Source organism: Mastigoproctus giganteus, chromosome 10 (genome assembly GCF_048544385.1).
Source record: "Mastigoproctus giganteus isolate SK-2022 chromosome 10, ASM4854438v1, whole genome shotgun sequence".
NCBI lineage: Eukaryota > Metazoa > Arthropoda > Arachnida > Uropygi > Thelyphonidae > Mastigoproctus > Mastigoproctus giganteus.
Genome location: NC_143584.1, coordinates 16,373,322 through 16,400,327, shown reverse-complemented (window position 1 = coordinate 16,400,327; position 27,006 = coordinate 16,373,322). Strand labels below are relative to the sequence as shown.

Here is a 27,006-nt window from a genome sequence, read left to right as displayed (position 1 = left end):
CTGCTTTCTTTCTCAATACAGAACAAAGAAGGAAAACTAAACCATCCCCTTACAGTTTTCTTTTTATTATTATTTGATTTAATGTTCTGCAGTTCTTACTAATTACTCAGTCAGTCTTTTACCAATTATAAATGCTTTGCATTTTTTTTTTTTTTCCTACAATAATGCATTATTTTGTAGTATGTGAATTTTTGTCAAGCCATCTTTTTTACTATTTAATCATATAACCTCTGCATTATAATTTTTTGAGGTTATAGAGAGAGAAATATGAGTTTTTGAAAAGCTTGTGGCTTCAGTATGAAGTGTTTTTATTTTAGGAGTCTGGTTTTCAACACATTCTCCCCTCCCCTTTGGAGTCAATACACTTTTGCCACTGATGCTGCAATGCATTGATTCCAGCTGCAAAGAAAGATTTCTCTTTGGCTTCCAGATGTGTATCCGTCAGCCAGCCAGCCAGTTTTTTTTTTTTTTTTTCAAATTAGAAAATAGGTGAAAGTCCAAAGGTACTATATCTGTGAATATGGGGGATGGTCCCAGATGTCAAAGCTGCACTCATGTAGCTTTGAAATATTGGATTATCCCCCATATTCACCTAGGACAATGACAGACTTATGAGCAGGTGCATTGTCCTGATGGAACGAAACTGCTTTTCTGAGTTTTCCTTAGTGTTTGTCTTTGAAGTTTTCATGCAAATGCCTCATAATGTCTGTGTAAAATTCCGCTGTGGCTGTCTGTAGATAATCCACTAACAAAACTCCACTACCATCCCAAAAAACTGATGCCATCACCTTGCCAGCAGAAGGAATCAATTTGGCTTTCTTTGAATGAGGAGAAGAACTGTGTTACCACTGTTTGGACTTCTCCTTTGTCTGTGTCTGAAAGTGATAGACCCAAGTCTCATCCATGGTCATAAACCTGCAAAGGAAATTTGCTGGATCTGCTTGAAGATGATGCAAATGCACATTTAACTTGGCAACTCTTTGTGTTTTTGATGTGCTCTCAACAACTTTGGGACCCATTGCACTGACACCTTTAAACTTTTGTTATTATGTAGTGCATGCATTCAGATAAGATGCCCAAGGTGTTGGCAATATACAAAACTAGTTGATGACCTGTCACTAGATCATTCATGCTGGGTCAAGCTCCAGGCTCTCCCTCATTTAAATTCTGCTGCTCACTTTTTAACCATTAAATAGGAAGCTGCATCCCCCTCCAATGTTGTAACTGCATCCCATGAATTGCCTTTGGCATCAGTCCTTTTATTTCCAAAATACTGGATGACTGCACATTGACTGGTTTTGTCCATCTTTCCTCAATCACACAACTCTGTTGACCTCAGGCCCTGTAATTACAAAAAAAGACATTTTTGAAACTGCATGAAATTTGGTGGGTTACTATTTGAAGTGTTATACATTAAGTACTGAAATTTTTAACACTGTAATAACCCTTTCATAGTCAGGCCACAAACTTTTCGAGTTGCCCTTGTATTACACAATCAGTATACCTGTATATTTTATAAAAGCTTTTTTGAGTGAATGCCATAAAGTTCACTTTCTGTACCATATCTTCTTTAATCTTATTTATTTGTTTTTAAATCTTACCATATACCAAATGTATGTACATATTTCCAACTTAATTATTCTGAAGTTTCAATTTTATTTAAATTAGGTAAAAAAAAAAAAAAAAGTTCCAGTATTTAAATGTTAATATATCTGAATTTAGATTAAATTTCAAACTTACCAAAAATTCATCTCTGATGAAATATTTTGCTCTAATAAATTCAGGATCTTCACTAGGCTCTAGAACGGCTATAGAAAGCACCAAAAATATTTTAATACTGCATGTTTATATAACATTCATGGCTTATGTAGCAAAAAAAAAAAAAAAAAAATGATAATAATCAACAATGAACAAAAACAAATATAAATTAGAGAACAGTTCTTACTACTACATATGAATGCTTGGAAGTTGCCACCATAAAGCAAAAAGTTACTCTAATTCGTAAAAGTATGAGAATACAGCAGTGCAATGTGAGCAGCTGCAGAAATGACTATTGTATATCTATTACAAAATGATGATTCATATTTTTAAAACCTGCAGTAGTCACGCATGCACGCACGCACACAAAATACTGATTCACTGAATAAATTCCTTGAATAATAGAATAATTTTATTAACAAAAGTATCAATAAAAGTTCTCAAATAAATTGTTCTAATGGAAAGTTCCAAAAAAGATAAAAAATATAACATTGTATTGGATAGCACATACATTCTCATAAATTTTTTGATGAAATTATAGTAAACATATTATTTTTTTTTTATTTTCATGTAGAATGAACATAATTTTTCCCCAATGGACACTTTAATTGTCAAAATAAATGTTCTAATCTAACAAAATCTATATGGTGCATTCCAGAAATTGGAATGCACCATATCAGCTTCAATCATATTAAAAAAAATAATTATTTTATTAAAAGAAGAATTAAAAAAAAAACTTAATGTATCCACTGCTCTTTACTTTATATTAGTTTAGTTTTAATTAAATTTTATTTTGTTTAGAGCAGAAACAGATGGCATGGGAAAGTTACAGATTTATGAAAAGTACTGAAGTCTGCAACAGCACTACATAAAAGGTTAGAACAGCAAAAGATGAATATGAGAAAGCACTGGCTAAGAGAGCAGAATGAAAAATGAAGACAGAATTTTTCATATATGTGAATACAAGGAAGAAAACAAATCAGATGATATTGCTGATGAATCAAATAGGTACTTAGTATGGATCTTTATTGAAAAAAAAAAAAACCCCTTCATGGTGAGGCAATCTGGGTAGGAGAGTACACGTGAGCAGGTGAAGTTTTTATGGCTCCAGATAATAGAGAAGTTTTCTTAAATTTTTGGTTTTTTATTGATAAATTGGCATAATAATTTATTTTCTAGAGTTGCTTTATATTCCTAGTAACAATACTATAGTTTAATTTGAACTTAGATAGAGATTTTGTAGGTTATTACTTAGTATTGGTAAGGGTATCTAATCAACGTGTTGAACAAGTTTTGCAGCTCCCACAAACGCTAACTTTTTAGTTATATTTAGCCAGTTTATTGACTTAATTGTTAGATTAAATTATTTTCTATAAGTAGCTTATAGACCCAGTCAAGCTCCGTGGTTTATTTTGAATCTAGATAGCGCAATTTTGGAAATAATTAATATCTTGTGTCCATAGGTTTACAGTTCGTAACTTGCCGCCACTGTTATACAATACAATGTATACCCCGAACTAAATAGCATAGGGTTTAATGGAAAACTAGATAGCGAGTATAGTAGTATCAATTAACCAGTAAAATTTGCTAATCTTATTAAATTTCATTGTCAATTAAATTGTACTTTTTTAACTAAATACATATAACGACCTAATTTTTACAAACGTAACATTATAAATTAATACATATAACTTGACAGGAGATAAGAAAGTCATATAACATAACTCAGAGATAATATTCGAAACTGAAATACATAAAAGGCACCTCCGTAGCCAGGTGGGCAGGAGCAGCACACGCTTCTTGATTAGACTGGGGTTCGCGCCCATGACCACCAAATATGGAGGATGCGGAAAGGTCAGGGAATGACCACCGCATATCCCCGGAGCAATATGGACTTAGCTGCTAATGCTCCTAAAAAAACCCCAAGAAATACATAAATATATAGTGTTATAACTGCATTGGGATATAAGTTTAGAATTATATTTTGTATTGGAATTTTATTTGAAATTGAATAGAAATCATGACTCAGACCATGCAGCAAAGCAAAAGGCTCAAACTAATGGGAGTGCTGTGGTTCAGGTGAGAACTGAGGGGGGGGCAGAACTCCTCTGAATCACAGCCTTTTGAAATGCACTGCTTGTTTGATGTTTGTGGAGATATCAGGAATGGGCATCATATTGACAAGGGGAATGTCTTTGTGTGTGCACGATGTAAGGAGTGTGAGGAAATCAAGTGTGAACTCCATGTTGTTATGGGCCTATATGAGAGCTTGAAGAACAGGGTGGATGCCCTTGAAGGATTTAAATTGAGGGGCCCATCAAGCTCTCAGCTGCCCACATTAATGCCAGAGCTTGCACTTGAACAACATGCAACACAGAGACAACCCCCAAGGCAGAATGCACTGGTCCCAAAGGAACAAGTTGTTGTCGGTGACTCTATTGTGCAAAAAGGATAGGTGAAAAAGGACCAGGGTATGTCTGCTAGGGACAGCAGATATAATCTTTTAAGGGCACAAAGAGTGATATTGTTGTACATGTTGGCACTAATGATATTAAGAGTAGGAGACCAGCAGAATTACTTAACAAGTACAGGTCAATGTTGAAAAAAGGCCATGAGTTAGGGTTGAATTTGAAAGTGTCTGCAATTCTGCCCAGACACGATAGAAGGTAGTATATGATGAGAGCCTTGTCGATCAATTCAGCCCTGGAGAGATTGTGCAAGGCTCAAGGGGTAGAATTTTTCTCAGCCTGGTCAGTGCTTGTTAACAGGAGAGACTGCTTCTACAGGGATGGGATACACTTAAATAGAAAGAGTGCAAGAATATTTGCTGATGCTATTGAGGCAGTTAGGTGGGTCGGAAAACTGCTAGCTTCGGAGGATACACGAACTAATAGATTGATAATAGAAGCTGGCAGAGGTTAAAGTGATTCTTGCACTGTTTCTATTGAAATGCAATTGAGAAGCAGCCTGGAAAGCAAGGCAATGGGGATTTCCAGGACTGCTGGGAGTCATAGTGGAACAAGTAAATACATAGGCTTTGTTAGGGCAACTAAGAGCAGAAACAGGTGCATGTATACCTGAATGTACACCAATGCTAGGAGTATAGTTAATAAATTTGATGAGCTTGAAGTGCTAGTCAAGACATCAAAGGCAGATATTGATGGGTTATCAGAGATGTGGTGTCACACAGACACCACATCTCCGATAACTCAACATTGTGCAGAATTGATAACCCAACATAGTGCAGAACTGGAATTTGGGGAGTACAATGTGTACAGAAAGGATATACAGGACAGGAAGGGAGGAGGGGTTATGCTGTTAGTTAAGAAACACATCAAATCTAAGGAAGTGCATCCAATTGATGTTGGTGGACAATGCAATGTTGAGTCTGTTTGGTGTGACATAAGCACTGGGAAAGGAAAAACGAGAGTAGGTGTGTGTTATAGGCCTAATGAATCTGATGAGTATAATAAACAACTGTACAGAGAAATAGAGTGGGCCAGTAAATCAGAGTGTCTTATTATGGGGGATTTTAATTTCCTAGATACTGACTGGAATTTGTGGATTGGTCACTCACACCCTAGCAAGGCGTTTGTGGTTGTTGTTTTTTTTGTTTGTTATTTGGTTTTTAGGAGCATTAGCAACTAAAGCCATATTGCTCCGGGGATATGTGGTGGTCATTTCCTGACCTCTCCGGATCCTCCGTATTTGGTGGTCATGGGCTCGAACCCCGGTCTAATCAAGAAGCGTGTGCTATGCACTGCTGCTCCTGCCCACCTGGCTACGGAGGCGGCAGGCTTTTGTGGATTTATTGGATGATTGTTTTCTACAGCAGCATGTTCAGGTGGCAACGAGAGGGAGTAATACTCTATCCGATTATCAGTAGTGATTCTTCATGCATTAAGAATCTGCAGATAAAGGAACCACTAGGTGGCAGTGATCACAGTGATCACACTCAAAGTGGGATTTACTCATACATACAAGCTAGAAAAGTGAGACTTTTCTAACTTGTATGTATCTGGACCCCAGGTACCAAATATTACTAGATAATATCCAAACGTGGAAAGCTAAGGAACATTTATGTGACATTTATGGTAGCTTGTGCCAGCAACAGTCTACAGAAAAGAATCCTGAAACAAAAAGTTCAGATGAAATTGCATATATTACTGTAACGTATGAAACCATGGATGACATCGAAAAGCTGTTATTTGAAAAAGAAATGAAAAAGAGACAGATAGTAGAGACAAAGAAATTTGACTTAATGGCTCATCTGAACAATTCTGATGATATCAAAAGGGTACCAACAAAAACAAGCATCTCAGGATATTAGAAAGCAAAACAGTTTAGTCACCCAGAGCTTTATCAGCTAGTTAAAGTGTCGCAGTTCTTGCAAAACAAGCAAGTGTAGAAAGATGCTTTGACATTAAAGATCATTTTGACTGATAAGAGGAGTTGTTTAGGCTCAAAGTTAATGGAGGACATTTTATTTTTAAAATTAAATAATTAATTTCAAATTACCTATGTTGTTTTTAAGATTTCGTGATCAATTTTCAAAGTAAAATTATTTTGACACGTTAATTCCTTCTGTCCATTATCTGAGTTACTAATAATATTTTGCTTGTAATTCATGTTTGTTTCTTCTGTTCTTAAAGTTTTATTTAAGTCATTATTTTCTGTGATTTTTTATATTATCTGGAAATATTTGCCTTACTTAGCATTATTAAATTATATTAATATTTATAAAATAATAAGAGAAGTTTACCTCAACATAGTATGTAGAACACTTCCGTATGATACTCTCCAGAAATTAAAACGAAAAAAATCGAAAAACTTACATTAGATGTTGTTGTTATTTGTTATTTGGTTTTTAGGAGTATTAGCAACTAAGGCCATATTGCTCCGGGATATGCGGTGGTCATTCCCTGACCTTTCCGCATCCTCCGTATTTGGTGGTGACGGGATGGAACCCCGGTCTAATCAAGAAGCGTGTGCTACGCACTGCTGCTCCTTCCCACCTGGCTACGGAGGTGCCTTCTTACATTAGAGTAACAAATAATTAAAAATCAATTTAACACAATTAAAAGAATTTAACAAAAAAAATTGCAAAACGATATTCCTTCTTGAAGCTGACAATGCTTTTCGACTGTATGTTGTGATCACAGGAATGAAAATTACCTAATAGGGATGAGCATGAAACTTAAATAGGGATTATTTGTCTTCGCGCATACCCACAAATCGGAGATCAGATATGGCTGGCGAACTTTAACAGAATTTCCATGTAATTTAATTTCTACGGTTTCTGCAATTAATAGTTGCGTATAATTACGTTGGACACTAAGTATTTTGGCCTCATTATATAAAAAAGTATGTTTTTCGTTAATGGCGTGAAAGGCTACTTCCGATGCTGCTGAATGAGAAGCACAAACTGAGGCCTCATGTTGATTAACAGAAATATTCAAAGGAAAACGTGTCAAACCTTGGTAAGACGAGTCACAATCATCGCAAGAAATGTTGTATACCAGGTCTTTAATTTGTGTTGTGAATGAGGAAAGGACTGAGCAATTGTTCAGTATAGTGTGTAATTTCCGTATTGGCCTGACCACAATTTTAAATTTGGTATCTTTAAAGAATCTGTTATGTTGTTTGTGCCACTGTTCAACATATGGGACAGAAACAAAGTATTTTTTGATATTACTATTGTTGGTTGGTGTAGTATTTTGTATCCTATCCTTAGCTTGTACCCTAATTCGGTTTATTTTAGCAAGGGGTTAATATTTGTATTAACCCCTTGGGTTAATATCTGCTGGTTAATATTTGTATTTCTGAGCCCGAAGCAGATTCCGTCGTTGAATATTTATAGGCATTTAGAAATTGATTAAAGATAATCATCTTTTGTAGGTGAACGGGCGATAGCTGTTATAATGTAGAAGCACACCGGTGTTTGAAGTTAAATTGGACTTTATTTGAGTCCCGAGTAAGCGTGAAATTTAGAAAATTTAATGACTTTGTATCCGTATCCTCCCTTTCCAATGTAAATTTGAGAATCAATACTATTAAATGAATGTAAAATGTCTTCGATAGTACTACTATCAGTAATAACTAGAACATTGTCTAAATACCTCCCATAGTATATGATACAGGGTGGAAAAGGCATCAAATGTATATGCTCAACTGTTGAGAGATAGAGCTCCGATATTAAGCCGCTCAGACTCAATACCATTGGCAAACCAAAAATTTGTTTGTACGCTTTGTCTCGAAAGGTGATATAGTTGGCCTCAACTAACAGTTTAATTAAGTGAAAAATTTCCTTAATAGGAAGCTTCGTATAATTAATTGGTATTGAGTTATTTAACATATCCCAAATAACATCTAATGTGCATTCACATTAGATATTATTTCTATATAATGAGATAACATCTAGCAAGAATAAATTGTCATTGTTGCCAAGTCTACAGTCCTTAAGGTTATTAAATAATGTATCGTAGTTCTTAATCCCAAATTGTATTGCCTGTCTAAAGGGTTTTATAATGCTATATACATGTGTGGCCAAGGATGAAAATGCCGAGTTTCTGTAGGAAACAATAGGCTGAATAGGAAATCCAGTCTTGTGTAATTTTACCTGACCGAAAAGTGCAGGAATATTGTATGTTCTGGCCTTCAATTCCTTTAACTGAGCCATAGTAATGTAGTCGTTTTTTCGATACTTGGTTAACATTTTATTGTATTGATTGACCAAATTGGTAAATAATGCCGGGTCTACTTCAAGATAAGTGGAGGTATCTGAAACAACTGAATCTTACTTATTAATATAATCAGGTTTATCGAGTATTACCACTGTATCTCCTTTATCTGCCCTCTGTATAATAATGTCTTCATTTTCCCGAAGTTCACGTAAAGCTGAACTGTCATGTGTATTCAATTTAGGAAGTCGCGTTTCTTTTATGTTATTCACCACTTGGTTAACTTGTTGAATAAATAAATCTTTTTCTGGAACATTACCAAATTCAATATCAATTACGCACTGTTTTTTAGGTAGTTTTCGAGGTGGTAAATTATAATTTAATCCTTTGGATAAAAATGAAATCTGATACTGCGATAGCGTATGCGAGGAAAGATTTGTAACCTGTTGATATGTCGGTTTGTTTAATGCTGGGCGAGGGGGGGGGTGTTCGTGAACTAGCTGATGTATTCTATGGTAGCACGTTTTGTGTATGCAGGGGGGGAGTCATCAGAATGTGTTAGAATTCGTATGAACGTGTCTTGACCCTCCCGATAATGTTTGTAATTTGTTAACATGTCTGTTTTTTTATATCTGAGGCCTGTGCTTCCCATTGCAAATCTATGGAGGTCTTCAATACAGACCAATCGTTAGGATGTAGATAATTTTTTAATTTATCACGAAGCTTCCTAACCTGGGAAAGGTATTTTTGTTTATTAGAATATCGAGATTTAAAGGCAAGTTTAATGATATTACACAATGTGGTTGTTTTATGCCCGAAATGACAGTATGCTGCTGCAACAGCATCTAGAAAAGTTGAGTAGATGGGCTGAGAGGTGGCAACTGAAGTTTAACATTGACAAATGTAAAGTACTGCATATTGGAAGCAGTAACCCCAGAGTAACATATCAACTGTGTGGTACTACACTGACAGTGTTAGAGAGTGAAAAGGACCTGGGGGTAATTGTGCAGGCAGATATGAAGGTTTCTGAGCAGTGCATATGGTCTGCAAGAGTAACTCATGGTTTTGTGTCAATGATATACAGGAATTTTTCTAGCAGGGATAAGGAGGTGATTATTCCCTTGTATAAGGCAATGGTCAGGCCACATCTTGAGTACTGTATGGAGGCCTCATTTTAAGAAGGATGTAGAGCTGTTGGAACAAGTACAGAGAAGGGCAACAAGATTAGTGAATGGAACAAAGGGTTGCTCTTATGAAGAAAGGCTTAAGTTTTGCAAATTACAGTGTCTGGAGACTAGGCACCAGGAAGAATTCCATCAGCATTGAGTATGCTCAATGCTGATTGGATTCTTCCTCTTGCTCAGAATAATCGCTTGAGAGGGCATAAATTCAAATTGAGAAAAGACAGTTGTTTGGATAGATGTGCGGAAGTTTGCCTTTAGCCAGCAGTTGTTTGATTGCTTAAACAGATTCAAGGCAGGACTAGACAAACATTTTGAACGAGTGGATGGGTAGAAATACGATGGGTAGATGATACGAAGGTTGGCAGGGTTGTTGATGACACTAATGACAGTACTCTGCTGCAACAGGATCTAGAAAAGTTGAGCAGATGGGCTGAGAGGTGGCAAATGAAGTTTAACATTGACAAATGTAAAGTACTACATATGGGAAACAGCAACCCCAGAGCAACGTATCAACTCTGTGGTAATACACTGACAGTGGTAGAGAATGAAAGGGACCTGGGGGTGGTTGTGCAGGCAGATATGAAGTTCTCTGAGCAGTGCAGACGGGCTGCAAGAGTAGCTCATGGTGCATTGTCAATGATATATAGGAATTTTTCTAGCAGGGATAAGGAGGTGATTATTCCCTTGTATAAGGCAATGGTCAGGCCACACCTAGAGTACTGTATACAGGCCTGGAGGCCTCATTTCAAGAAGGATGTAGAGCTGCTGGAACGAGTACAGAGAAGGGCAACAAGATTAGTGAATGGAACAAAGGGGTGCTCTTACGAAGAAAGGCTTAAGTTTTGCGAATTACAGTGTCTGGAGACTAGGCACCAGCGAGGTGATCTGATAGAGGTGTACAAACCTTGAATGGTTTGAGCATGCTCAATGCTGATGGGATTCTTCCTCTCGCTCAGAATAATCACCTGAGAGGACATAAATTCAAATTGAGGAAAGACAAATGTAGGATAGATGTGCAGAAATTTGCCTTTAGCCAGCGGGTGGTTGGTAGGTGGAACAGACTTCCATCCCTTGTCGTGGAAGTTGATAGCCTAAATAAGTTTAAGGCTCAGCTGGACAGGTATTTCGAACGAACAGAGGGGTGAAGTGGAAGTGGTTATTTTTTATTTATTTATTTTACTTTATTTTTTTTTTGGCTGATGCTGCATAAGCTTGCTTTCTTGCATCAAATGCCTCTACTAATGCTAATGCTAATGAGAAGGGTCTGTGTGTGTGTGTGTGTGTGTGTGTGTGTGTGTGTGTGTGTGTGTGTGTGTGTGTGTGTGTGTATTTGGTTGATGCTTGCTTTCTTGCATCATGTGCCCTTGCTAATGCTAATGCTAATAAACAAGTATACCATCCATATGACTGAAGAAGAAAGCAAACAGACTGGAAACTGACTGACATTACAGACTAAAATAAATTGCTCTGCAGGTACTTATATATCACTGAGATAATCCATTGCATTACTTCAAGTGAAATTGGAATAAAGGATTGGGAGAAGAATAGGAAAATAAAGAGAACCAAAGAATTTTCCCTCACCCTTTGCAACTCTAAAAGCTCAGAAAGACAAATACTTCTTACCATCTGATCGCAGGAAAAAACAAACACGCGAGAAGCCAACCCTGAAACAAGACGATCACTTTTCAATAACTTTCTTCAAGGAGTAAAAGAAATTGCTCTGCAGGTACCTATGAGACAATCCATTGTATTAGTTCAGATGAGATGGGAATAAGGAGGGATTGAAGGCAAAACAGAAAGAGCAAGAGAACAGAAGAACCTTCTCTTATCCTGAGGACCCTAATAGTTTGGCAAGATAACTACATTAGAAATAAATAAAGACGAAAAGGTTAAAAAGTTTTCCACTCAGAAACTGAGTTGTGTTATTGCTCATCCTCTTAGTCAAGGTCCTGGAAGCTGGGCGTATAAGAGTGGGGATGGTAGGGGAATGTTGCTTGTCATAGGTTTTTTTGGAAGACAACCAGTTGCAGATTCTATTCCTCTGTTTATGTCTCAGGGTTGTTACTTAAGTCTAATGCATCCTACTTTTCTACACAGCCTCCCACTTTGTTACAAATAGCTGCCTCTATAATCAGTTCTCAATAAGATTGTGGAAAGTCTTCTTTGGGAGTATGGCGCGCCAATGGTATATATTGCTGTTGTCACTATGTTTCTGTATTGATATTGAGGTCTGTGGAAGACACCTTTTAGTCTGTTAAACAGCAAGCTCAGGAGTCTGACAGAGCCAGATATGGAAATTAGGCAGTGTGAAGTGAAAGTGTTCCCTCACACCTTGAGCTAATCTACTTTCAGCATATAGTCCCTGCTACAGTGCCAGTACAATCTTTAAGAAATACAATCATTCTTATATATTTTTAAACATTTTAACTGATTTTTGCAATATACAGTTTGCTGAAACAGTTAAAAAATAATGCTTTTCTATCCAACTTCCAAGTCACACAGATTTTGAACCCTAAATCCTGCCTATACTATAGAATATAGTTATAAATGACATACACTATACAAACACTATATACACATTAAACAAACATTAAAAGCATAATTAATTTGACATTTCAATTTACAATTTTACTAAAAGGCAGGAAGGTATGTCTGTGGAAATGTTTAATTAATATCAACCAAAAATGTTTAATTAATTATGCTTTTCATGTTTCTTTAATATATGAGGGCTGTTCAATAAAGAATGATCATAATTTATAATGAACAACCATACTGCTTGCTATTTCTAACTGAAAATTTAAGACCAAATCAAGATGCATCGCATAGCAATTGCACAGTTGATTTGTGCACACGGTGTAATGTGGTCGGTCAAGTTTATGCCTGTTCAGTTTTGCCTATGTCACAATGGATGTGACATGTGAGGACATGCGTATGAAATGTTAAAAGATGCTTATGGTGAAACAGATCAGTTCACAGTTGGTTTAGAATGTTTAAAGATGGACATGATTCAATCACAAAAATCAGTGGTCCTGGAATTCCATCCACTGCCATCACCACAGAAACCATAAACATTGCTTCTGTAATAATGAGAGAAGATTGCTGTATAACAGTAAGGCAACTGGCAGATATGTTCAGAATATCAGTAGGAAGCACACACAGTATTCTCCATGACCATTTGCACATGACACATTTTTGTTGTTGTTGTTGTTATTTGGATTTTAGGAGCATTAGCAACCAAGACCATATTGCTCCGGGGATATGCGGTGGTCATTCCCTGACCTTTCCGCATCCTCCGTATTTGGTGGTCACGGGCTCGAACCCCGGTCTAATCAAGAAGCGTGTGCTATGCACTGCTGCTCCTGCCCACCTGGCTATGGAAGTGCAAACACATTTTTGTATGCTGGGTTCCAAGACCACTCATGCCTGAGCAACAGCAAGGTTGCATGGAGGCTTGTTAGAAGCTGCAATGGATGGTTACTGAAAATGGTGAGATTCTGCACAAGGTGACAATGGCAGATGAGAGACATGGCCTTCATCATTTTGACCAAGAGAGTGAGCAACAAAGCTCTGTTGAAAGTCTACGTCAGAAGTTCCCAAACTTTCTCGGTTCATGGCGCCCTTAGTGTCCCAGTAATTTTTTTCATGGCACCTCTAGGCCAAAATAAATACCTAACACAGTGGTTTTCGACCTTTTAATATATGCATATATAATAATTTTATTTTTTATATAGAGGTACTAAATAAATATCAATTATAGATCACCACAAAATTAAAAAGATATGGTACAATGGATGCCATACACCTTTTTATAATGAAATAAATATACAAATTAAAAAAAAAAATAATAATAATAAATTTAAGTAACTTAAACCCAAATTACACAGCACCCCAAGAATGTTGTTGCGGTACCCTAGTTTGCCGCGGCACCCTGGTTGAAAACCACTGGTCTATGTCATTGCAAATACTGAAAAAAGCAAAAGTTGTGGTTTCTGCAGGAAAGGTTATAATCATCTCTTTATTTGACATTCCTTGAATGTCAAATAAAGGCACACCATACTGGTTTACCAGTATGTTGTGCCACGTCATGATTGTTACAGGACCTTACTGCACACTTTGCAGGATCACATTTGTTGCAAATGACCACAACTGCATGCACAGGTGAGTGGATGCTGTATCGTGACAATGCAACACCTCCCACTGCTCATACTGCCATGAAGTACTTAGCATTAATGTCAAATGCGTTCCTCATTTTCCCTACAGCCCTGATCTTGCACCATGGAATTTTTTTTCATTTCCAAAGTTAAAGAAGGAGCTGCAAGAAGAATGTTTCCAGTTGTCAGAAGTTGTAAAGACATCAGAAGCGATTCTCAAATGCATGTCAAAAATTGTCTTTCACTATGTTTTTGAAGAATGGCAGAAACAGTGGATTAAGTGGCATTTCATTGTGTGGGGACCACTCATAATTACATTAAAGCTAATTTCAACTAAATGTAGAGTAAGTGTGCTTTCTTAATGCTAGTACCTAAAACCATTGTGATGAGGTGAAGTCATACATTTACAAATTAAGTCAAAATATAAAATCTTAATTACTCATTTTTATATTAATATTAATTGACTGAAGCATTAAAAATTTAATAATATTTGATAATTTTTAAGAAAATTAGGTCACATTCAAAAAATTGGAGCCCTAACTTGAGGTATGTTCTAGAAACTATCTTATTTCTGGGTCCAGGGTCCTGTGAAAAAAGGATATGTATAAATTTTTTTTAATTATTTCTGCATCTATAATTTTGTTTTCCAGATTTTTATATATTTAAAATTTGCTCTAAAATTATTCACATGTTTTCTAACATGTGAATAATGGAAAATAAAAAGTTAGGAAACTGGTAATGCTATTGAAATTCTGGACAACTGAGATGTAAGTATCAGTTAATTTCCAAACAACTAAGCAGAACTATACATCAAACGAGCAACATTATATAGAAGGTCTATACTTCTAAATGCTGAAGACTTGTTAAAATCATTAAGAGATGTTCTTAGTTTTGTATGCCTAAAATCTTAGTTCAACCTTTAACTAAATTTATATTGCAATACATAAACACTGTGATAAATCAAGAAAAACAAAAAATTTAAATACAGCACTGAGGTCCAATAATTATAGTGGTTGTTATTATTTTTCTTTTATAAGAGCAATCTACATTACTCAAAAAGTTACAGCCTCGATTACAACATCAAAATACATACAGATGCTAAATTCTGCAATGTGTTGTTATACGATAAAATATATTTGAGGTTATTTTAAATAAAAGGGAACAATGACTACACAGAAAAAAAAAAAAAAAAAAAAAAACAAAGATTTACTTACCATCTGGAGGAGTCTGGTAATGCACAAACTCACCAAAGTAATCCTCTAATTTAGACTTAGCAGCTTTGATTTTTTCTGCTAAAAGGTCTTGTTTATTAAGAAAGAGGATCACAGAAATTGTTCTTAGCCATCTGTATGAGGGAGGAAATGATATAGAATAAAAGTTTTCAACACTATGAGGAATTGGATTTATATTGCAATACAATTTAACAACTATCAGTGCTCAGTCAAAAATGTTATTTGGTAAATGATCATGGAGAACTATATAAAATTTATTATTGGAATAATACTTATTTGCTGATATCACACAACACATGATTAGCCAAAATTGAGACAGCACATGTAGGCTATAGGATATTATTTGGGCATTATTACTATGTATAAAAACTGAGCAAATTACCTTAAAATTTTTTTACAATGATTATACAAATAAGTAAACTTTATCTTACATACTCAGGAGCTAATTGGTTTCTTTTTTAGTTAATTTTGTGATGTTTAAAGTGTTTGTAGTTTAAACTTCCCTAATTTGATGGACTTTACATTCAAATAAAATTCATGTGCTTTAGCTGCATCATATTCTGATTATAAGGACCTTGCTTCTTTCATTGAAGACTAAAGCTGAATATCTGACCTATAAACTTAAGCTTATACACAACTTAGAGGCAAATGCTATTATTCACATTCTGCCTAAGTGAAAACATCTTTTTACATTACATAGCACTGCTTGAATGGGCTATACACTTAAAAATCTGCTAAAAGGTCTTGTTTATTAAGAAAGAGAATCACAGAAATTGTTCTTAGCCATCTGTATGAGGGTAGAAATGATATAGAATAAAAGCAGATGGACTCTAATAGCAAACACAGGTCAAACTGTTAATAACCTGTTTTGTATTTTGTCTAAGTGAACAGCCAAGTAGTATGTGTGGAAGTAACACAATTTAAATGCCTAATAACTATTATATGTACCTTTAACCTCAATAATTAGGCTGCATTTGCTCAAACAATAACTGAGGATTACAGTCGGATATATATTTCAGCAGTAGTAGTAGCAGTATTAGTATTATAATGGCTAAATGATAATACAGATTGACTATCATTAATTCGGTTCCACCACTAATTTGGACATAATTTCCACTAATGTAATTTCAAATTTCCTGGGTCGGCACACCGACCTGCCGCTACTGTTTTGGTGGCATTGGTTGCAGCATCAGCTGTTTTGCATGAACTTGTAAACACTGGCAAGCCATTTCTACTTGTTTTTCTGCATTTACTATTATAATTATAAACTGTTCCCATTTAACCCCAGCCACGGTTCCAATACATAAAGGAAGTGCCTCTCGTGGTGTAAAGCGCAAATGCCGTACATTGTCCATAACAGATAAAGTTGAACTTTTGAAAAAACTAGACAGCGGTGTGTGTATGTATGTGAGAAGTTTAACTATGCTTAGTTGTAAATTCCAGCGATTTCACTCAGTTCTTCTTATTTTAGTAATTTTCTTTTCTTTTTTTTTTTTTTTACAACACACTTGTACAAACTTGGGGAAAAACACAACACAAAATGATGGATAATACAGTGTGCTAACAAATTTGTTGTCACAAAATCTATAACAATAGATTTTGTGAAAACCACCAGAGAGAGTGGTTATGAATGGGTTGTTGTTGTTATTTGGTTTTTAGGAACATTAGCAACTAAGGCCATATTGCTCCAGGGATATGCGGTGGTCATTTCCTGACCTTTCCGTATTTGGTGGTGACGGGCTCGAACCACGGTCTGATCAAGAAGCGTGTGCTATGCACTGCTGCTCCTGCCCACCTGGCTACGGAGGCGCCAGATGAATGGGCCTGCTCTTCTTGGACTAATGTTATCAGTGAAGTTCCTCAAGGTTCAGTGGTCAGCTCATTTTTAATATTTATTAATGATACTGATGAAGGCATATCAAGTTTAACGTCTAAGTCTCCTGATAAAAAGGTTGGAAGAGTGAACTACTACTAATACTAATATTAATACAGAGATGCATCGGCTTATCTGCCTAGTGAAATTAGACAGCTAAGATAAGTGGCAATTAAGGTTTAACACTGATAAATGCATGGTACTGCATATCTTCTTCTTCAACAGGAGTGTTTCCATTTACAATGGGTTTCCTCAGCCTACAAGTTATTCTTGTTAGGAATTTTTTCCTGCCATAAAGTGCAGTTCAAGGTGTCTTGGTCGGTTAAGCCTCGGGCTGTCATGCACTCCCTGTACTCAATCCATCCATGTCCTCCCAGGTCTTCCTCTTCTCCTTCTTCCAGGAGGTATCCATTCCAGGATGGCCTTTGGATATCTGTTTTCTTGCATCCGTTTTACATGTCCATACCATGTTAGACGCTTTTCTTTGATGGTGTCAATAATAGTCTTTTTCACTTCCATTTTTTCCCTTATGTCTTCATTCCGTTTTCTGTCTCTTCTAAAAGTTCCTGCTGAGCGTCTCCAAAAAGTCTTCTAAGTCTTGTGCTATCACCACCTGATCGTCTGCAAAAAGTAAATTGTGAATATAGGTGTTCATATTAATCGGCAATCCCATTTTATTGCATTTTTTTGACCAGGATCTTAGGCAGATGTCGATATAAATTTTGAAAAGTGTTGGTGACATGCAACAACCTTGTAATAAGCCTTTTGAAGTGTGGAATTCAGGTGACAAAGCTGATCCCACTTTAATTCTGCATCTATTATTCCTGAAAATTGCCTTAATAATATTAATCAGTTGTCCATCAATATTTGCCTCTTTTAGTGCTTCCCATAAGATTTTCTTGGAACACCGTCATATGCCTTTTCAAGGTCAATGAAAATCATAAGATTTTTTTCCTTTTGATTGGCATTTTTCAAGGATCTGTCGCACTGTTGAGATATGGTCTATACATGACCTCCCAGCTGAAAAATCACTTTGTTCTTCTGATATCTCGATTCAGGCTTCTAAATGGTTCCTGATCCATTTTCCAAGGATCTTTAACAGCGGGTTCAGGATGCATATTCCTCTGTAATTTGAACAGCTTTTCTGATCGCCCTTCTTATAAATTGATGTAATATATCCTGTTATCATTTCTTCTCCTCTCAGTATACTATTTAACAGTTTTTGTATCAGAACAGCCACTCCTCTTCCTCCATATTTCAGAAGTTCCATGTAAATTCCTCCAGGTCCAGGTGATTTGCCATTCCTTCCTTCCTTCCTTCCTTCCATTAGCAGGAGTTCCACTTCCCTAACAGAAACTTTTAAGCCTGAGTCTTCTACACCAAAATCCTCTATCGTCTTGAACTCTTCCCGGTCTTCTTTTAAAAGTCCTTCATAGTACTTCGTCCAGTCTTTCAAAGGTATTAATTGCAAACCAGCATTGTGTTTATTCTGTTTTCTCAAGTCTTTAAGGACCTTCCACAATTCCGCTGATTCCTTTCCCATTCTTCATTTTTCGCTTCTGCTACCAACTGATTGGCTATTTTCTTCTTTTCAACATAAATGTTCCTATATGCATCATTCCTATCACCCAGCCATTTCTGATATGAAAGTTTCTTTTCCTCTACATCAGCTCTTACTTTCTCTGTAATCCAGGTCTTTTTTTTTTTGGTCCTTGGCTCTTCTTTTTGCCTAGGATTTCGTGAGCTATTTTTTTAACAGTATTTTTTAAATTTTTGTAGATTTCTTCAGTATTACCTTTTATCTCTATGTTAATTGCAGCATCCAGTCTCTGGGTGAAGTTGTTTCTAATGCTGTCATCCTGGAGTAGGTCAACGTTAAATTGATCCACTTGTAGCATTTCTCCTTCCCTGTATTGTTGGTTGTCCACACATATTTTCTTAATCCAGTTCCACCTCAGTGTTGTTTTAACAAGAAAATGGTCAGATCCACATTCGGCTCCTCTGTAAACTCTGACATCTTTCAATACATATGTCCCTGAATATTTTGAAATAATGTAATCTATAATTGATCTAATTTGTCTTGTCTCCTGTGACCAAGTATATTTATGGATATCCTTGTGTTGGAAAAATGTGTTGTTTATTCTCAAGTCGAACTGTTCACAAAGATTGCATAGTCTATCTCCATTGTCATTCCTCTCTTTCTCTCCAAATCTTCCAATAACTTTGCTATTTTGTTCAGTTCCTACTCTTGCATTGAAATCTCCCATTAGAAATATCTCTTTGTTCTTAGGAATTTTTTCTATTAGTTCTCCCAGATCCTCCCAAAATTCATCTTTCAAGGTATCGGCGGTGTCATTAGTTGGGGCATATATTCCCAAAATACATATTTCTCTCCCATACATTGTCAGTTCCAATGAGATAATTTTTTCATTAATAAATTGCCAGTTTTTGATGTTGTGTCTCGATTTCTTTTTAACAGCAATAGAAACTCCTGCTCTTGCTCTTTCACTCTTATCGACTCCACTCCAAAAATGGTAGTATTCTCCCATTATTTCCTCTCCACATCCCTTTTTCTTTGTCTCTGATAACACGATGACATCTAACTTGAATTTTTGCAGTTCATCCGGAAGAAAGTTTCTTTTAGTTGAAAGGCCTTGAATATTCCAGCATCCCAAAATCATAGTCCTTTCCTGTTTGCCGAGTCGTTTCCGAAAGTGCGGTCCGCTTTCATTTTCACTTGTAGGTCGTTTAGCATTTGTGTATTTTTTTACACTGAATGAGGAGCTAGCCCTTTGCAGCAACCCCCAACCTGGAGGGCTGGGGTATCTCTCTTAGTCTGAACCCTACCCTTTAACCTGTCCAGCTTGGGAGGGCCTACCAGTAGCTAAGCTACCACCGCCTTAGCTCTCCGGATCATCGGGACATGCAAGCCCCCTCCCCACTGCGACAAGGTGGAGAATACCATCGGGGGAGGGTACTGCATATGGGTAGCATTAATCCCAAAATAACCAATTAGGTGATACTGAATCAAGGTAGTAGAGAAAAAAAAAGACCCGGTCTGACATGAAGTTCTCTGAACAATGCATACAGGCTGATAGGGCAGTTCGTGAGGTTCTGTCAGCGATATATAATGATTTTCTCCAGGAGGGTAAGGAGCTGATTATCCTGATAAGGCAATGGTTGGGTCACACCTTGTGCACCACATAGAAGTCTCATTTTAGGAAGGATGAAGGAATGGATGGCACTCTTAGGAATAAAAAGGAACTCTTATCAAGAAGGACTTCAATTCTGCAAATTGTTGGACTGCAGGTAGAGCAGACTGAAATGTTTAAAGCTTTAAATGGATTGAGCAAACAAAATGCTGATGGCACACTTACTCTTTCTCAGATGACATATAAAGGTAAACTGCAGCCATTATCAATCTACTGCAGGATGGAAGCTTCCTCAATAATTCATATTGGGGGAAATGGACCAAGTTCTGCTATGCTGGTCCAGTGCAGGTTGGCAGATTGACCATATTTAGCAATCAGGGGCTTGAACCCCAGTCTACTCAAAGAGCGTGTGCTACTACACTCCCACTCCTGCCACTCGGCTACAGAGGCCGGTTGATGACATACTCAGGAGAACATAAATTGAAAGAGGATGGTTACAGGACAGGTGTGTGAAAATTTGCTTTTAGCCAGAGAGTAATTGATTGCTGGAACTTCCATGTGCTGTTGTGGAAGTGCATGGTTTGAGAAAATTTAAGGAAGGATTAGAGAATCATTAGGGTTTTTTGGCTGATGATGTATAAGCTGTCTTCCTTGCAACATCTGCCACTACTAACAATAATACTAATACAGAGATGTATTAGTATACACTTCATAAGATGCTGATTGTTTGATATTGGCATGTCTCTTGAAATTACATGACAAATGTAAAGTACTACACATGGGAAACAGCAACCTCAGAGCAACGTATCAACTCTGTGGTACTACACTGACAGTGGTAGAGAATGAAAGGGACTTGGGGGTGGTTGTGTAGGCAGATATGAAGTTCTCTGAGCAGTGCAGACGGGCTGCAAGAGTAGCTCATGGAGTATTGTCAATGATATACAGGAATTTTTCCAGCAGGGATAAGGAGGTGATTATTCCCTTGTATAAGGCAATGGTCAGGCCACACCTAGAGTACCGTATACAGGTCTAGAGGCCTCATTTCAAGAAGGATGTAGAGCTGCTGGAACGAGTACAGAGAAGGGCAACAAGATTAGTGAATGGAACAAAGGGGTGCTCTTACAAAGAAAGGCTTAAGTTTTGCAAATTACAGTGTCTGGAGACTAGGCACCAGTGAGGTGATCTGATAGAGGTGTATAAAGCCTTGAATGGTTTGAGCATGCTCAATGCTGATGGGATTCTTCCTCTCGCTCAGAATAATCACCTGAGAGGGCATAAATTCAAATTAAGGAAAGACAGATGTAGGATAGACATGTGGAAATTTGCCTTTAGCCAGCGGGTGGTTGGTTGGTGGAACAGACTTCCATCCCTTGTGGTGGAGGTTGATAGCCTAAATAAGTTTAAGGCTCAGCTGGACAGGTATTTTGAACGAACAGAGGGGTGAAGTGGAAGTGGGGTTTTTTTTTTTTTTTTTTGGCTGATGCTGCATAAGCTTGCTTTCTTGCATCAAATGCCTCTACTAATGCTAATGCTAATTATATTTCTTCAGAATAGCAACTGTCTCCTAACAAATTCAAACATACAACCCTGCTATTTGTCTTGAAAGTAGTCACCTTGCTAGTAATTTTGAAAATTTCAGCACTTGCTATTAATTTCTACCAGGAACAAAAGCTGTTGATGATGTAGAGCAGATGTCATCTTTTAAGGACAGAAAAGGTGATACTGTTGTTTACACTGGCACTAATGACATAAGAGTAGAAGATCTGCAAACTGCAGATGAAAAGAAAGCCACAAGTTAAGGTTAAATTTGAAATTGTCTGCAATTCTACCCAGACACGACAAGAGGGAGTATACAATGAGGGCCTTGTTAATCAATTCAGGCCTGGAGGGACTGTGCAAGGCTCGTGGGGTAGAATTTTTCTTAGCATGGTCTGTGCTTGTTAACAGGATAGACTGTTCTACAGGGATGGCATACACTTAAATATAAAGGGTGAAAGAATATTTGTTAATGCTATCAAGGCAGTGTTAGGTGGGTTGGAAAACTGATAGCTTGGGTGGCATAGATTAACAAAATAATAGATTAACAATAGCTGCAGGCAGAAGTGAAAGTGATTCTTGTACTGCTTCTACTGGAATGATGGCAGCCTGGAAAGCAAGGTAATGGAGATTTCAAGGACTGCTGGGAGTCATCACAGAAGAAGTAAATACATGGGCTGTGTTAGGGTAACTAAGAGTAAAAAGTGGTGCATGATTAATTGTATGTGCACTAATGCTAGGAGCATAGGAAATATGTTTGATGAATTTGAAGTGCTGGTCAAGACATCAAATGCAGACATTGTTGGGATATCCGAGACTTGGTGTCACTCAAATATAAGGGATGAACAATTTAAATATAGGGAGCACAATGTGTACAGAAAGGGCAGACAGGATAGGGGAATGGGAAGGGCTATGCTCTTAGTTAAGAAGCACATAAAATCAAAAGCAGTGCATCCAGTTGACATGGATGGACAGTGCAATGTTGAGTCAGTTTGATGTGACATAAACACTGGAAAAGCAAAAATGACGGTAGGAGTGTGTTATAGGCATAATACCTCTGATGACTGCAACGAACAACTGTACAGAGAAACAGGACTGGCAAGTAAATCAGAATGTCTTTTAATTGGGGATTTTAACTTTCCAGATATTGACTGGAACTTTTGGGTTGGTCACTGGCACGCTAGCAAGATTTTTGGATTTATTGGAGGATTGTTTTCTACAGCAACATGTTCGAAGGGCAACCAGAGGGAGTAATACTCTTGATCTGATTATCAGCAGTGATTATTCAAATTAAGAATCTGCAGATAAAGGAACCATTAGGTGGCAGGGATCACAGTATGTTCATTTGGAATTTATTTAAAGATGTAACTACTATCGAAGATAAAGAGAAGAGTTTTTCATTTGTAAAGGTGACTACAATGGTCTCTGACAATTTTGAAATTCTATATAGTGGAACCAAATGATATATGTTACCATTAGCCAATTCTAAACAGGAAGCACCCAAGGGATTAATCACAGAAGCTACTAAGTATTTCATACTAATTAAGAATTACTCTTCATGGTATAAGTTTAAATGGATGTCAGATGAAATAATGAGACTCACGGCAGAGAAAGTTGCATGGGATGCATATAAATTATCAAGCAACATAGAGGCCATATTGTAGAAATAAGCTAGTCTGTAATCAAATCACAAAGGAGGTTAGGCAAGCAAAGCAAATTACAGAGATCTTGGGCAAAGGATGCAAAGAAACACAAGAAAAACGCTTCTTTACCTAAGTAAATGCTACAAGGGGATGAATGAAATCAGTCCACGTGATATCAATGGTTTGACAGTTGATGATCCTGCTGAGGTTTGTCACAAACTGAATGAGTATTTTGCATCTATATTCACACATGATGAATTCTTTAGGAAGGGGATACCAGAAGTTTATCAAACTCTAACAGGGAGTTAAATGATTTTGTAATAATTGAGAGGAAAGTGGAAGATAAATTGTTGAAGTTATATACATAAGAAAGCACCTGGAGTGGATGGGATCTATCCAGTTATAATAAGGGAGTCAGCAAAGGAGATAAGAAAACCATTAGCCATAATTATGAGAGCATGCTTGGATTTAGGAGATGCCCCTGCAGACTGGAGATGTGCAAATGTATCCCCAATTCAAAAACGGGAATCAAAGGGTGACATAAGTAATTACGGACCTGTTAGTTTAACTTCTGTTCAAGAGAAAATAATGGAGTTCCTGGTTAAAAAAGTAATGCAGGATCATCTAGACAAGGCTGCAATTATACTTCAGATACAGCATGGATTTGTTAAGGAGAAATGTCTGACCAATTTGATCAGATACTACAATGTGGTTACAAAGGAACTGGATGCAAAAAATAATTTTGACATTATATACTTGGACTTCAGGAAAGCTTTGATACTATTACACATAAAGAAAAAAACTGCTGTACAAATTGGAGTAGTGGCATTAAGGGCAAGTTGCTATTATGGAAAAATGAATGGTTGAGTGGGAGGAGAGAGAGAGAATGGTAATCAATGGATACTGTTCTTTGTGTTCTAATGTTATTAGTGGAGTCCCTCGGGGTTCACTGTTGGGATCATTGTTATTTTCTGTATTTATCAATGATATTGATGCAGGCACATCAGGCTTAATGTCCAAGTTTGCAGATGACATAAAGGTTGGCAGAGTAGTAAATGATACTATGGTATGCTACTGCAACAAGATCTAGAAAAGCCAGGCAGATGGGCTAAGAAATGGCAATTGAAGTTTAACACTGATAAATGAAAAATACAGCATAATAGTAGTATGCCCCAGAGTAATGTGCCAACTGTGTTGTGCAACACTCAAGTTTGTTGAAAATGAAAAAATACTTAGTGGTAATTGTGTAGTCAAATATGAAGTTTTCTGAGCAATGCAGATAGGCTGCCAGGACAGCTCATGGGGATGATATACAGGAATTTTGCTAACGAGGATAAGGAAGTGATTTTCCCATTGTTTCTCAATGCAGACAGGCTGCCAAGACAGCTTGTGGAGATTTGTCAATGTATACAGGAATTTTGCTAATGAGAATAAGTGGTTTTCCCTGACCATTCCATAAGAGAGTGGTCAGGCCACATCTTGAGTACTGTATACATGTCTGGAGGCCTTATTTTATCAAGGATGTAGAACTGAAACAAGTAGGAAGAGCAGCGAGACTGGTAAGGGGAACAAAAGGGTGTTCTTACCAAAGAAAGGCTTCAGTTCTGCAAATTGCAGCATCTAGAGATTATGCACTTGCAAGGTGATCTGATTGAGGTGTCTAAAACTTTTAATGGATTATGCAAGCTTAATGCTGATAGGATTCTTCCAATTGCTTAGATGGCTAAGGTAAAGAAAGCCAACAAGAGAACCATAGCAAACTACTAGAAACTTGCCGGTCAAACTGGTTTTCCGCTACCGCAGTGTCTGTCTCCCTGCATTCTCAGTAGACAGACGGTGTATGTATATTATCAGTATTGGCAGTAGAAGTTGAGAACGATATATTGATTGACATGTAGGCATGACAGACGGTAACATCACAGTGTTAAGTGATTCACTGATGTTATGATACATATATATATATAAAGAATCTTTCTTTCTTTTCCTATTATTTCCTAACCTAACCTAACCTTTAAAGTTAGGTAAGGAAACCTTTTCTTGGTTATTTCCTAACCTAACATTTAAGGTCAGGTTATGAAATATAATGAAAAATAAAGAGACCTTTTCTTTTTTTCCTAACCTATCCTTTAAGGTTAGGTTAGTAAATCTAACCTTAAAAACGTACAAAAAAATCAGTAATATGGTTTTTTTTAATAGCAAAAACACTCATGAACTCCAATAATCTGCTTTTAATAATGTGAAAAAAACTAATCATTTCATCATCTGTCAAGCCTATGTGTCAATCAATATATCGTTCTCTACTTCTACTGCCACTACTGATAACACACACACGGTCTGTTTACCAAGAATGCAGAGAGAAACTGCAGTAGTGGCAAACCGGTTTTTCCTGAAGTTCTTGTGTTGGCTTTCTTTACCTTAGCCACTTAGACTATGCACATGAGGGGACACAAATTCAAATTGAGGAAGGATGGCTATAGAATAGATGCGTGGGAGTTTGCCTTCAGCCAGCAGATAGTTGATTGCTAAAACAAATTTTTGTCTGTTGTTGTGGAAGTTGATAGCTGAAATAAATTCAAGGAAGAACTAGACAAACTATTGAAGGGAATGGATAGGTGAAATGGGAAGTTTTTTTTTTTTTTGTTTGTTTATCTCTTTTGGCTGATGCTGTGTAAGCTTTCTTTTTGCATCATTTGCCACTACTAATGCAAATTTTTCCTCTTTTTTTTTTTTTTTTTTTTTTTTTTTTTTGAGACTTTAAAGAATTCCAATTCTAAATGATCGCAACTGGAAAAAAAAAGTACAAACAAATACCTGTGAAAATACTCAACTATATAGGAAAGAGATAACCTCACCAGCTCAATTTGGAATCACCAAACTAAAATGACAATGAATTTCAGTGCTTTTGCTAAACAAATTGCCCCCAAAGTCAGCACGGGGCTATCTCAAGAAAGCACCCAACAGGATTTTCAAGTACTTTATAACTTTTGGAAAATTGAATATGAATACTGACTTATGGTGCATGAAGAGATAGGATATAGAATGAATTATATTTATTGCTGCTAAGTATTATACAAGTACTAGAAATAATAATACTCATCATGGCGACATAGGCAGGAGTTTAGAAAGAAAGGCTGCTGTAAATTGGAGCAGTGTGACATTAGAGGAAAGTTAGGGCACAAACACACTATTATCACGTCACGTGAATTTCGTCATATCTCTGTGGTCCCTGTTTAATGTAAACTGCGAAGTCGGTTGGAGAAGAAACATCACTGTAACGTAGGGTGGCCAGATTAAAAATTTGATCTCGAGGTACTCATGATTATGTTTGGGGTATTCAATCCTGGTTTACGTGTACCCACATTATATGTTAATTAAGAAAACCGAACGATTTTAATAAAACCATTTTATTTCTATATTTTGTTGATTTTTACAAGTTCGTGGAATGCAAAATTAGTCAAATTTAAATAAAATTAACCAAATTATAGCCCATGCTTTAATTTGGAAAATTTTTATTGCAAGAGTTATAAACATTAAAGGAAACTTTTTATAAATATTAACATAAAATGTTTTACATAATTGTTTACAATACATATTCAATAAACCTGATTTATTTTATCAAAAAGAAAATATTTATCTAGCAATACTTTTCATTTGAGCAAATTTTCTTTTAACAGTTTTTCATTTTTTAGTACATAATGGGTAAAATTCTTTGCATGACATATTGTGATCGGTTTTCTGCAACAGTTCTTCTTCTCAACATTCTTTAGGGCTAATTTATTTCTTTCCTTTTTCCATGC

General features: G+C 36.6%; 1 protein-coding gene across 1 annotated transcript in view; it reads right to left on the bottom strand.

The window, feature by feature from the left end:
- The window catches only part of LOC150078802 (guanine nucleotide-binding protein G(s) subunit alpha), a 244,592-nt gene that overhangs the window by 12,125 nt on the left and 205,461 nt on the right, over positions 1-27,006 (bottom strand). Inside the window, exons 9-10 of the mRNA XM_090384099.1 lie at positions 14,988-15,118; positions 1,741-1,808 (exon numbers count right to left, since the gene is read on the bottom strand). Of these exons, the coding sequence (XP_090240225.1) occupies positions 1,741-1,808; positions 14,988-15,118 (199 nt within the window). The remainder of the gene's footprint in view (positions 1-1,740; positions 1,809-14,987; positions 15,119-27,006) is intronic.